General features: G+C 33.4%; 1 protein-coding gene across 1 annotated transcript in view; it reads left to right on the top strand.

The window, feature by feature from the left end:
- Nucleotides 1-14,250, top strand: part of GPR137C (G protein-coupled receptor 137C) — a 90,642-nt gene that overhangs the window by 65,906 nt on the left and 10,486 nt on the right. The window contains exon 3 of the mRNA XM_007473349.3: nt 1,768-1,996. Coding sequence (XP_007473411.2) covers nt 1,768-1,996 — 229 coding nt within the window. The remainder of the gene's footprint in view (nt 1-1,767; nt 1,997-14,250) is intronic.

Below are 14,250 nucleotides of genomic sequence, written 5' to 3'. Positions count from 1 at the left end.
GGGGGGCAGCTGGGTAGCTCAGTGAATTGAGAAGCAGCCCTAGAGACAGGAGGTCCTAGGTTCAAATCTGGCCTCAGATACTTCCCAGCTGTATGACCCTGGGCAAGTCACTTAACCCCCATTGCCTATCCCTTACCACTCTTCTTCCTTGGAACCAATACATAGTATTGATTCTAAGGTGGAGGGGAAGGATTTAAAATTTAAAAAAAAAAAGATTAGACTGACACCTTACACAATATTATAGAATAATATTCTAAGTGGACGCCACCTTACTGTTAAAGACTATACTATAAAAAATTAAAAGAGAAGCCGATCATATACCTTTTATAGCTATGGGTAGAGATATATTCTTAATCAAATAAGAGAGGCAATTACAGAAGGTTAAATAGACAGTTTTGGTTATGTAAAACTGAAAATATCTGCATAGAATTAAGGATAATCATTTAAGAAGAGGTCAAATGAGAAAAATATTTTGATCAAATTTCTCTGACAAGATTTTCTTATCTAATATATATAAATAATTTTACATACATGATATACACACACACTCCCCAACAGAAAAATAGTAGATAAAATATTGTTATGTGGGATGGTTCTCTGGGAACAGAAGGGAAAGAATAATGGAAAAAACTACAATGATGTAAAAAAAAGACATAATAAAAATGTATACATGTAATATGTAATGAAATAATATTATATCATTATAGTCCATATTATGTAATATAGGATAGGTTTTATATCTATATCATAGAATCAATATATGGTAAAGGCAAGACTTGAACTGTGTCTTCCAGATTTTGAGGCCATCCCACTTTTATTCATTACACCATGCAAACCTCTCCTTGCACATAATAGGCATTTATTAAATGCTTGAATTGAATCAAGGGTACCTATGTACTCTCTTACAATATCTTTATTTATCATGGATTTATAATCCCTAATAACCATTTCTAGTCTTTCTTTTAAAATTGAAAAGTTATTCTCCTTGGCTGAGAAAAAAATAAAATAAAATAAGAGTTAGGTAGTTCTGCCTTCTCTTTTTCAATCAATCTTTATCATCTTTTGGAAATGTAGAAAGGTAAACAACTTATAGTCAGACTTTGGTTCGTCTTTTCCTATAGTTTTATGAAAAAAAGAGGAAGTCACTTAAGCACTCAGAGCCTCATTTTCCTCTATAAAATGGGGACATCTTTGTAAAATTCACCTCATAAGCTATGAAGAAATTGCTTTTGTAAATCTTAAAGTATTGTATAAAAAAGTATAGTAATTATCATTTATCATCATACCTTCTACCTCAAACAGCTCTCCTTTCTTTAAGAATCTTCTTTATTTCAGTGGCAGCTAGGTGGCTCAGTGGATTAGAGAGCTGGGCCTAGAAACATGAGGTCCCACGTTCAAATTGGGTCTCAGATACTTTCTAGCTATGTGATCCTGGACAAGTCATTTAACCTTCATTTCCTAGTGCTTATTGTATTTATTTTAAGATGGAAAGTAAGTATTTAAAAAATAACTTTTTTCTTAAATATACATTTTTAAATAAACAAAAATATTTGTTATTTTTAGCATTCTTGCCTCACTAACCTCAACTCATTTTGAGCTCTAGTGTTTCTAGTGATGTCCTTATAGTCAATTTTATATTTTTGCTCCATTAGTAAAGTTAGTTTTTAATGACATTATGAAAGTAATATATCTGAAGAAACACGAACTGATTTTAAAATTTCTTCCATTTTTATAAATGCATCTAATAAGTTTTCTTTTTTTTTTCAGAATTCTTCTACATCTGGGATTTATGTTGGCAAGCCTTCTCTTTTGGGTGGCAAACTTAACTTGTTCAATGTTAATTCATGGAGATATTTCAGAAAATCAATTGAAATGGACAATATTTACTCAAGCACTGATTAGTGATAGCCTTGTTATTCTTTGTGCCATTTCATTAGTTAGTTACACTTTCAAAATTGCAAAAATGTCATCAGCAAATGCCTACCTCAGATCAAAGGTAAGTGTGTTGTTGTATCACTTAAAATGAATCTTGAATTATTGTTTCCAAAATACCATATATAGGCTACTAGATTGTATACTACTGCATAGAGTGCTGGACTTGTAGTACAACCTAAATTCAAATCCAGCTTCAGACACTTCCTAACTATTTAATATTGGACAAGTGACTTATAGAGCTCTGTCTTCTTCAGTTTCCTTTTCTTTAGAACGGAGATAATAATAGCATTACTGCCTATGTGTAAGAATAAAAATTAATATCTAATACTCCAAGTATTATTTTATAAGATTTATTAATAATAACTTGAAGTAGAAGAAAGTGATAGACTTAGCAAAGGGAAGCTTCCTGGACTGCCTACTCCGGAGGGGTTGGGGCAGGGTTACACACAACTTTATCAATACAACATAAGAACATAATGTAGGGATGAAGGGAAAGGGATTCTGGGAAATGTAGTTCAAAGGTACAAAATTCTATTTACACATAGGGTAATTATGAGAATAAGATAAGAAAGATTTCTAAAGTGCTTTGCAAACCTTAAAGTACTTTATAAATGCTAACTTTTAGTATTACTATTGTAATATGATTTGAAATCTCAGCTGTGAGTACTAATTTCATTCATGCAGATCAAAATCCCTTAGTACTTCATATAACCCACATTTGTTGTCTGTCTCCTTTCCTATTCATTAATATCTTTTATATCTTTGATTCTACTTGTGACATACCAGTCCTAAAACTATGACCTCATTTCAGCTTTTCCATACCTGCCCATACTGAAAGACTCTTGCTCATTTGTGAATCCATCATAGCAAGTTCATCCAGAGTGCAAGGTATCTTTCTTTGGGTAGAGATAGAAACTGATCTGACCCTTAGTTATCTTCATACTTGCTACATGGTCAGATCATGACTTTTTACAGCCATTTTCCATTTAAAATCTGAACTCAGACCCTTACTAGCTATATAACCTAGGACAAGTCACATCGTCACTGTTTACCTTGGTTTCTTCAACTATAAAATGGAAATAATAATAATACCTACTCCTCACCCCCAGGGCTATTGAGAGGACCAAAGGAGAAAATATTTGAAAATGTGATTACCACAGTGCCAGACATGTAGTTGTGCTATGTAAACACTTATTTTCTTCTGTTACCTTTCATGTTTCTTACATCCTTTAATATGATTTTCATGTAATTCTTCATTTGCAATTTACTTCAGCCTTCTCAGCCCACATATGGCCTCTCCATTGCCCTTTAGGTAGTGATCAAGTTAGTTCTTCAAACTAGTATTCTATGACTTTTGTACATACAATACCATCAAAAGGATATTTATAGGGGGCAGCTGGGTGGCTCAGTAGATTGAGAGCCAGGCCTAGAGATGGGAGGTCCTAGGTTCAAATCTGGCCTCAGACACTTCCCAGCTGTGTGACCCTGGGCAAGTCACTTAACCCCCATTGCCTAGCCCTTACCATTCTTCTGCCTTGGAGTCAATAATACTCAGTATTGACTCCAAGACAGAAGGTAAGGGTTTTAAAAAAAAAAGGATATTTATATTAAAAGATAAACCTTGGTGACCAAGATGAGCTTTGGGTCCTTAAAGGAACTGTGAAACTACCCAAAAGCAATCAGGTTCTCCTGCTTGAGCAAATAGTGAACAAAATTCATTACATATTGTCAGCATCTATCCAAAGTCTCTATATCGACGAATGAGTTCAAAGAGTTGTCCAACTGCATAGACAATAGGCATTCTTCATGCCCTTAGGACATTTTTCTTAAGTATTTATAGATATTGTTTATATATTGGGGGACTATGAACTGTTTTAAGACTGGTTAGTCATCCACAAACATAAATATCTGGAGGACTTCATTAGGGAGTCACTTTTCCATAGAGGACTACACTTGGTAAACATACAGCTTTCTTCTGTGTATCTTATATACAGAGAGGTAGCAAAAAAAAAATTATTTCATACAAGAAATGTTTGCTCTTTAGAATATATATGAGAGATACCTTGTTGGACATTCTGTAAGGTGGACTTTCACACTTCTGAATCAAATGCCTTTTTAAAAAAATAATGAAGCATAGTAAGATTTTCTATTTTCTATGCCTTCCAGTCACTCAAAAGTGTGGAAAGGAAAACATGATATCATATAAAATAGTGTTAGCAAAAGCCTAAAAACTTTGCTTATTTCCTTTAATCAAGGATGCCTTATGTATGTGGATCATTCTCATAGTACTATGAAGAGATAAATTAGGCAGGGTACCCTCCTGTTTTCCAGATATCTTGAGAATTAACCTCTCCCTACACTCAATTCATTTGCTTCCAGTATGGACATTCTCTAGATATAATTGGCCTAGTCCAGCTGAACTTATCATCTTTTTCTATAGGGTCATTTCAACTTCCTCATATAAATTTTGGGGTTTCCATTGACCTTAAGTGGGTTGTAAAAATCTTTACAGAGGCCATGATGATGGAGTAGTAACCAGAATTCATTTGAACTCTCCCAAATTCCCCTCCAAGGAAATTTAAAATAATGCTTCAAATTTTATTCTGGAACAGTAGAATCAAAAATGCTCACATGAAACAATTTTCCAGCTTAGAAGATCTATCTCATCAGGTGGAACACAGAACAGCAGGTGCTAGCAACAGGCTTTGGAAGTGGTTGTATCAAGGAAAGCAATAGCTTCAGGGGCTCTTAGCCCATAGATGGTTTTATAGACAACTGGTCAGAAAGGGATTATAGGGGACTCATTTCTGACACTGAGTTTAGGACTGTACCTATATGTAATTAATTCCAGAACTATGGCAAAGAAGAGCCTTTCAGCCACAAGGGAAGAAAGGCCCTGGTCACACTTACAGGGCAGAGAAAAGTACTTGAGTTTGCTCACAAGTAAGCAGGGGCCCTATTCTCAGTTCTAAGGTAGAAAGAGCAATATCACTTGTGATCATAGGGAAGTAGGGGCTCTAGTCAGAGTTCCAAAGCAGAGAAGAATGCTAACACTTGTGATTACAGGAGAATAAGGTTCATTCCTAGGTAGAGCACAAGCCAGGAGAGCAGTGACCATACTCCTGAGATCATCCTACCCTAGGAACACTGGAAGCTATAGATTCCTAGAATTATCACTGAAAAGAGCAGCACAAAAAAAACCTAAAGTTTGGGACTTGGGACAGTGACTCTTTCTCTCCAGGAACAGAGCCAAGCCTTAACAGAAAGCTAAAAGTGAAGAAACAGACTGTAAAAATGAGAAAACAACAATGAAAAAGAAACCAAGTACAAAGAGTTATTATGGTGATAGGGGAGATCAAGACATAAATTCAGAAGAAGACAATGATTTCAATACAGCTATAAGCAAAGACTCAAAAATATGAATTGGACATAAGCCCCAAAAGAATTACTGGAGGAGTTAAAAAGGATTTTTAAAAATCTAATAAGAGAGGTAGAGGAAAAATTGAGAAAAGAAATGGGAAATATGCAAAGAAATTATGAAAAACAGCTTGGGAAAAAGAGGAACAAAAAACATTGGAGAACTCCTCAAAAAGGAGAATGGGCCAAATGGAAAAAGAGGCATGAAAAATCACTGAAGAAAATAATTCTTAAAAATTAGTAGAAGCTAATGATTCCATGAGAAAACATCCAGAAACAATAAAATCAAATCAAAAGAATTTTTAAGTTGCAGAAAATCTTAAATGTTTCATTGAAAAAACAACAGACCTGGAAAATATATCCAGGAGAGATAATTTAAAAATTATTGGGCTATCTGAAAGCTATAATAAAAAAACAGAGCCTGGTGAGCTGATGCGGTATTCCAGAGAACAATTTAGAATCATGCCCAAAATGGAGAGGGGTGGGAAGAGAGAGAGAGAGAGAGAGAGAGAGAGAGAGAGAGAGAGAGAGAGAGAGAGAGAGAGAGAGAGAGAGAGAGAGAGAGAGAGAGAAAGAGAGAGAGAGAGTATGGACATCATATCACAATAAATTATCTTCCCTGATATTCTTGAACAAGAGGGGAAAATAGAAATTGAAAGTATCCACTAAGCACCTCTTGAAAGAAATTCTAAAATTAAAAAAACACCCCGATACATTATAACCAATTTCTATCGCTCCTAAGCCAGGGAGAAAACACTGTAAGTAGCCAGAAAGAAACAATTTAAATTATTTTACACAAGATATTGCAGCTTCTATATTAAAGGACTTGGAGAGCTTGGAATATGATATTATGGAAGGCAAAGGAGCTAAGATTTCAACCAAGAAAAACAAAGCAAAACTCATTATAATCCTTCAGGAGAAAAAATAGATATTTAATGAAATAGAAGACTTTCAAGTATTCTTGAAAACCCCAGAATTGAAGAGAAATTTTGACTTTCTAATACAAGACTCAAGGGAAGCATAAAAAGATAAACATAAGGGATTCATTAATGTTAAACTGTTTACATTCCCCTATGCAAAAATGATAACTGTAACTCTTAAGAACTTCATAATTATTAGGACAGTTAGAAACAGTATGCACAGGTGTGAGTTGAATATGATGGGATGATTTGAAAAAATAAAATGAAGGGGGGGAGAAAGATTGGTAGAAGAGGGAAGAGAGAAGACCAAATTAAATTATCTCACATAAAAGAAGTGTGGAAAAAAAAACTCTTTTATAGTGAAGGGAAAGATGAGGGTGGCAGACAATGCTTGAATCTTATTCTTGCTGAAATTGATTCAAAGCAGGAATAAAATACACACTCAGATGAGTGTGGAAATTTATCTTACCCTAGAGAGTAAAAGGATGGGAAAAAGATAAAGGGGGAGGGATTGATAGAAGAGAGGGCAGAATAAGAGAGGTCGTAGTCAAAGGGAAAACAGACTTTTGAGGAGGAACAGCATAAAAATAGAGAGAGCAGGATAAACAGGAAATAAATAGGATAGAGGGAAATACAGAGTTATTAATAATTACTGAAAGTAAATGGGATGAACTCATCCATAAGATGGAAACAAAGAACAGAATGTATTAAAAATGAGAATTCAATGTTGTTATTTACAAGAAACACACTTGACACAGAAAGACACACATACAGTAAAAATAAGGAACTGTACCAGAATTTATTATGCCCTGGATGAGGTTAAAAAAATAAAAGCAGGAATGGCAACCATGATCTCAGATAAAACAAAAGCAAAAATAGACCTAATTAAAATCAAGGGAGCTACATTTTGCTAAAAGATACCATGGATGATGAAGTAATATTTAACACTATTATGTACCAAATTAACACTAATATGTACCAAATGGCATAGCATTCAAAATTTTAAAAGAGAAATTAAATTATAAGAGAAAATAGCAAAATTATACTAGTAGAAGAACTCAATTTTCTCTTTTAAGTGACAGGTAAATCTAATCATGAAATAAACAAGAAAGTTAAAGGGATGAATATGTATTTTTTTAAAGTTAGATATGATAGACCTATGGGGAATACTGAATGGGAACAAAAAGTAATATACTCTTTCTTGGCTATATATGACACCTTCACAAACATTGACCATGTTTTAGGAGATAAAAACCTGACAAATACAAAAAAGCAGAACTGCAGCCTTTTCAAATCATGTAATATAAATTATATTTACCAAAGGACTGTGGAAATATAGATTAAAAATAAACTGAGTGGAGCAACTAGGTGATTACGTAGATAGGGATCCAGGGCTGGTTCAATATTAGGAAAAACTTTCAGTATAATTAATCATGTTTATAACAAAAATTAGATGGCCTCAATAAGTGCAGTAAAGACTTTTGAACAAAACCCCTCATTCCTATTTTAAAAACAACACTAGAAAGCATATGAACATGTGAACAAATGGAGTTTTCCTTAAAACAATAAATTGGTTGTTTGGTTGTTATCTTTCATATTCATATTTCATATTTGAAGAGGACCAAAATGACATCACTGGTGATGCATTTTTATTTATGCATAAATTATATTTAAGGGGGAGAGAGTTGCACAAAGTCATCAGTTTCACTCTTCCAGCATCATTAAAATCCTATCACAAGACAAAAGAATGGCTCATGATGCAGTGTATGACCATGTTCAAGGAATACTAGTACCTTTGGTATGAGAGCTTTTCAGGGCTGCTTTCCTCCTCTGATACCCAACTGCCACTGATCTAAGAAGCTGTATCGTGTGCAGCAGTCTCACTCTGGTACAAATTATAAAGTAGCATTCATCAAAAACCACCAACAAGCATTGTCTGTAGTGGGAATAGGCTAGAAGCCTTCCCATTAAAATAAGGGGTGAAGCAAGAATGCCCGTATCATCACTGCTATTCAGTATTATACTAAAAAATGCCGACTATCACAATAAGAAATTAAAGGCCTAGGCAATGAAGAGACAAAATTCACTCTTCAAAGATAATTTGATGATATACTTAGAGAATCAAGTAAAAAACTAATTGAAATAATTAACAATTTAAGCAAAGTTGAAAAATATAAAATAAACCCCATAAATCATCAGCATTTCTTTATATTATCATCAAAGTCCAGTAGAAAGGGATAGAAAGAGAAACTCCATTTAAAATAACTGAAGACAATATAAAATATTTGAGAGTTTACCTGCAAGACAAATCCAGGAACTATATGAACACAATTACAAAATATTTTTCATACAAATAATATTAGATCTAAATAATTGGGAAAATATTAATTGCTCATGGATGTTGAGCCAATATAATAAAAAGGACAATTTTATCTAAATTAATTTACTTATTTAATGCCATGCAAATCAAATTACCAAAAAATATTTCATAGAGCTAGAATAAATTCTAACAAAATTCATCTGGAAGAATAAAAGGTCAAGAATATCAAGGGAATAAATGGGGAAATATGTAAAGGAAGATGGCCTAGCAATACCAGATCTCAAAACTGTATCATGAAGTGTTAATCATTAAAACAATCTGTTACTGGCCAAGAAAAAGAGTGGTAGATCAATGGAAATATATGATACACAATAATAAATGACCATAGTTTCACAAACCCAAAGATCCAAGCTATGGAGACAAGAACTCACAATTTGATTTTAAAAATTCTTTGGAAAACTGGGAAATGCAATGGCAGAAACTAGGCACTGAACATATACCAAGATAAGGTCAAAATGGGAACATGATATCATAAGCAAATTAGGGGGGTATTTTGCCCATCATATCTATGAATAAGGGGAGAATTTATGACCCCAAAAAAAGGAAGAGAGAGCATTACAAGATATAAAATAGATAATCTAGATTATATTAAAGTATTAAAGTTTTTGCACAAGCAAAAGCAATGCAGTCAAGATTAGAAGGAAAACAGGAAACTGGAAGAAACATTTATACACCAAGTTTCCCTGATATAGGCTTCATTTCTCAAATATAGAGAGATTTGAGTCAAATTATAAGAATACTAGTTATTTCCTAATTGATAACTGTTCATTGGTTCTAAACAGGCAGTTTCCAGAAGAAGAAATCAAAAGAATCCTATAGTAATAGGAAAACAATTTCTAAATCACTAATGATTAAAGAAATGCAAATTAAAACAACTCTGAGGTTGTTTCTAAGGTGGTAAACCTCATACCTATCAGATTGGCTAACATGATAGAAAAGGGAAATCACAAATATTGAAAGTGAGATGGAAAAATTTTACATTTAATTGAAGAAAAATAAAAAATTTAAATCTTTCCAAATTTCTTCCCATTTTTGTCTCTTAATTCTAGTTATTATTATTGTTATTATTATTCTAGGTTTATTAAGCAATATATAAATTTTGCTGGCAGATTTCTTCATGTCTTTTCTATGTTTTGATTTGTACCTCTCAAAGACTGTAAAGATAATTTTAGGGTTATGAATTAAGTCTAAATTAATTGGTTGCCCAGGGGAAAAAACCCAAATAAAATATCCAAGTCAGTCTGGAAATTTATGGTAATTTTAATTAATATAGAGGGAAGGATTTAAGGAGAAAGAGGGAAGAAGGTATAAGATTTCTCTTGCCTGGTCTGTGCCAGGGGGAGTTCAAGATTTCCGCCACTAAGTCTCTCTGAAGGAGATTAGAGGCTTCTAAGAGGATAAGTTTGGAAAGTAAAGGAGAAAAAACTCAGCTAGAAACTCACCACTGAACCGGACAATAGCTTGTAGCCAAGTCAAGATGCCGAAAGGCCCAGCACACTGCCACCAGCCAAATCTCCACCACCAAAAGGTCCTGGAGAGAGGAAGAGAGCCAAATATATAGACCTTTTACCCTTGTGTCCCCTCCTCTAAATGCCCATTCTTTAGTTCTCATCTTCTTTGATTAAATTATCTTTTGAATTACTTAACACTTCTTTGTTAAGTTCAACTTTTGTTAGTTACTTGATCTTTTCATGATTAATTTGCCCTTTATAGTTACTTAACACCTTTTTGTATTAAGCTCTAAAAATAGACTTAACTTAAAGTTCTAGCTTCACTATAAAGTACAAACTCAAGTATCTTCATTGTTCAATCTGGAGATTATAATTCTATCTTCACCATAATGTAAGATCTAAGTAGGGTGGAGTAATTTAAAGTTCACAATACAAGAAGTTTATCTATTACCCACCAAGCCTTAGTGATGTGTTTTTTGACAAACTATGAAATATAAAAAGGTAATTTAAGTGTGGTGTGATAGAAGAGATATAGTAAAGTGTCACTATTTGTATTGTTTGGGGATGCTATATAAATACTTACCTCATACTATATGGCTGCAATGAAACTGTATAAGTATGAATTAATTTTTTCAAAGCATTTTTAAGCATTTACTATGTACCAAGCATTAGGCTAAGGGCCAAAGGATACAATAAAAAATAAAGACCATCCCTACTCTTTGGGAACTCACATTCTAATAAAGGAGAGCCAACACTCATATGTATACATAGATTTATGTTAGCTCACAACTCATGAACATTACTCATTTGACTACATTATTCAGTCTACTACATATTGTATTAGACTTCTCTGCCATTTGTCTGCTGGACATCATTTGGTAAACACCAAAAAAAAATATTTTCTCAAATGTCTTGTACTTTTGAGATTTGTTATACATTTATTTGAATTCTTAACATCTTCTATCAGTCATCTGAATAATTTAAGCTGTGAGCTAACAGGTAAGTCTCAGATTAATCTTTACTGCTTAAGTTAAGAAAGCACTTGAACTCTAAGTTGCTGATAAAGTAGGATCAGAATCAAAATCCAGCCTAAGACATTAGCTAAGCAACCATGGACAATTCACTTAACCTCTGCCTCAGTTTTCTCAACTGTAAAATGGAAGTAATAATAATAGCACCTACCTCTCAGGGTTGTTGTGAGGATCAAATGAAATAATATTTGTAAAATGCTTAGCTCAGTGCCTGGCAAGTAATAGGCACTTAATAAATGTTTGTTTTCTTCCTCCTTGCTTGCTATGTCATTTGTTAGGCTATTGGTTGGGAAGATATTTGATTCTCATTGGTAGTTCCTGTGAATTAAACAGAAAAACAAGGCCAGTTGAGAGATTTCACTTAAATAATATCAGTAATTATCTGTGAACATATTGTACAGCATTCAAATCTTTTTACATAGTACAATAAACTTGGAATTTGAATGAAAATGAACTTGATGATACCAGATTGTAATGAGGAAGCTCAACATGACAAGCAAAGAGGTGATCACTCCCTCTTCTATTCGAAGTAGCCTTTGCATCATAAAGATCTCTGTTACAGGAGCATACTTAAGGACCTTATTCATTCATTTAACTAAGAATCAAGTGAAACTTTTTTACTTCTAGATTAAAAATATGGAATCTCCTTCAAGAGGCTCAAAAGAATAAATATCTCTTGAGAATTACATATGAAAAGTATTCTTGGCATATTGGGGAAATCTGAATATGATTGCTTTTTCACTAAGACTTACACTTGACTTACACTGATGACTATTTGTGCATAGGGCATTAGAGACAGAAAATACTACTGTGTTAAAAAAAAAGAAGAAAAGAAAAGAAAAGACTGGCCTCCAAAGAAAAAACTTATTTTTCAGGGGGAAATTGTGGTAAACCTCAAGTTGGCTTATCATCATTATGTATTAAACTTGGCTTATTGAACTTTTTTTTTTTTTGGTCAAGTTGATGGATTGAAACAATGCAGGGTTTTTTTTTTTTTTTAATCTGAAGAATAAATTTCCAAAAATCAGAGGGGATACTTGTAAGTCCTCAAATATGGAAAGTGATTAAGGATCATTATTTTGAAGAACATTTGAAGGAGCAGAATGGAAAACATTTCAAAAAGTAACCAAAATTTTTGGGGGAAACTAAAAAAAGCTGAAAATCACCAAAAAATTGTCAATGATCCTCTCAAGACCTATAATGTTAAGGGAAAAACATGTCACTCAAGATAAATTTCTTCGATTCACATTTGGACTTCTTCCCAGAAAACCAAGGTGCTATCAGTGATTGAGCACCAGGAATACTTCCATCAAGAAAACTCCAAAATGAAAATCAATGCCAGGGCAAATGGAGTCAAAGTATGCTGGCTGACTAATGTTGGATGCTGATGGTGGATGTTCCACAGACAAAATGCAATAAGAAATTGTCATTACCTACATTTTAGGTGAGTTAAATGAGCCCAATTTTGTTCAGTCAAATGATTCTTAATTTAAAACTGATGAAAATGATGGACAATAGTCAAAATCTGAAGTCAAATTTAAAGTCAGGCAAAAAAAATGTCCACTAAAAATTCATCTATTTTAGGGGTATGAAGAAAAGCCTTATGTTATGTCCATGGTAATTTTCCACCATCTTTTCTTTTCCAAAAGAATAGATTCATTTGTAAAATCTTAACCAGTGTCATCTGTGGCTTCCACATTGCTCTGCTTAGCTAAAATGACGTGTTTCATTTTTTTGTTTTGCTTTTCCCCCAAATAGTTTCTAGTTCTAGTTCTCCTCATTATGGCAACTGAATTTATATTAGCTAAATTTATTTCGGAAATCATCATGATCAATGTCAGATGCCCTCCCATCTATTTCCCATAACAGCTTGCTCATTTTTGTTCCTCTAGTGTTGTAAGGGTTTTTTGTTCTAATGTGGTGATAGTACAACCATACATAGGCAATTGTGGGAGTCATTGCCACATTAGTAAGCAGTAAATCTGTCAAAAAAATTCATGTTTTATGATATTAGATGTCACTTGCCCCAGGCCAAGCACCTCCCAATTCTGATGGTGTATTGCTGAAAGGCTTTTGTGTATTCTGCCAGCCTTTGGGCTTTCCTTTCTTGCTCTTGAACCATATATTCTAATTTTTTAAAAATCTTCCCCTTTAACTACAGATTCATAGACTTTGACAGTTTAGAAAAAGATTTCATTTGTTATCTAGCTCAACTCATACCTGAAAAGAATCTCCTCTTAACATGCCCAACAAGTAAACCTGCCACTATCTTAAGAAAACCAATGAGACCATCTATCAGGGCAAAACAGTACATGTTGAAATCAGAATTATCAAAGTATATAAAACACAGAGAGCGTGTCCCAAATGTCTTAGTACAGTTGTAAGATTTTAAAACTTCAGGAGTATAAATGTAACAACCTTTAAGATATTTAAAAAATATTAACAGCTTTCTCTTAAAAATACAACTCAAGAAGGCAGCTGGGTGGCTCAGTGGATTGAGAACCAGGCCCACAGACCTGGGTTCAAATGTGACCTCAGATACTCCCTAGCTGTGTGACCCTGGGAAAGTCACTTAACCCCCATTGCCTGGCCCTTACCACTCTTCTGCCCTGGAACCAATACATAGTATTGATTCCAAGATGGAAGGTAAAGGTTATTTAAAAAAATAAAAATATAACTCAACTTTAATCTTGGGCTATATGTTGCTCTAGTTTATTTTAGAATTTTGTAAAAAACTTTCAGTAGCTACTTCTTAGCTAAAGGATGGCATTTGTAATTCTAACCTTAAGATGTTTTGATATATGACAATGATATATGATATATGACAGTTTTGTCATGACCCTACAGGAAAAAGTCTATTGGAGATAGATTAGGTGACATGGGTGGCCAACAAAAAGACTTCCTACAGATTCACCTAAGAAAGTGTCATCCAGAAATTGTTGCACATGTAATGCATAATGTCAGAGTTTCCCATAAAAACTAAAAAGTTATTATTCAAAATTTACAAAACTAAATAAATGTAAAATAATTTTATATAATTAAACCATCTTTGTAAGTTTGTAGCATTTATAGTTCTGAAATTATTAAAGTTTAAAACCACTAAGAATTTTGGAAAA

The sequence above is a fragment of the Monodelphis domestica genome, chromosome 1 (assembly GCF_027887165.1).
Source record: "Monodelphis domestica isolate mMonDom1 chromosome 1, mMonDom1.pri, whole genome shotgun sequence".
Taxonomy (NCBI): domain Eukaryota; kingdom Metazoa; phylum Chordata; class Mammalia; order Didelphimorphia; family Didelphidae; genus Monodelphis; species Monodelphis domestica.
The sequence above is the reverse complement of the archived record's forward strand: the minus strand, read 5'-3'. Positions and strand labels throughout refer to the sequence as shown.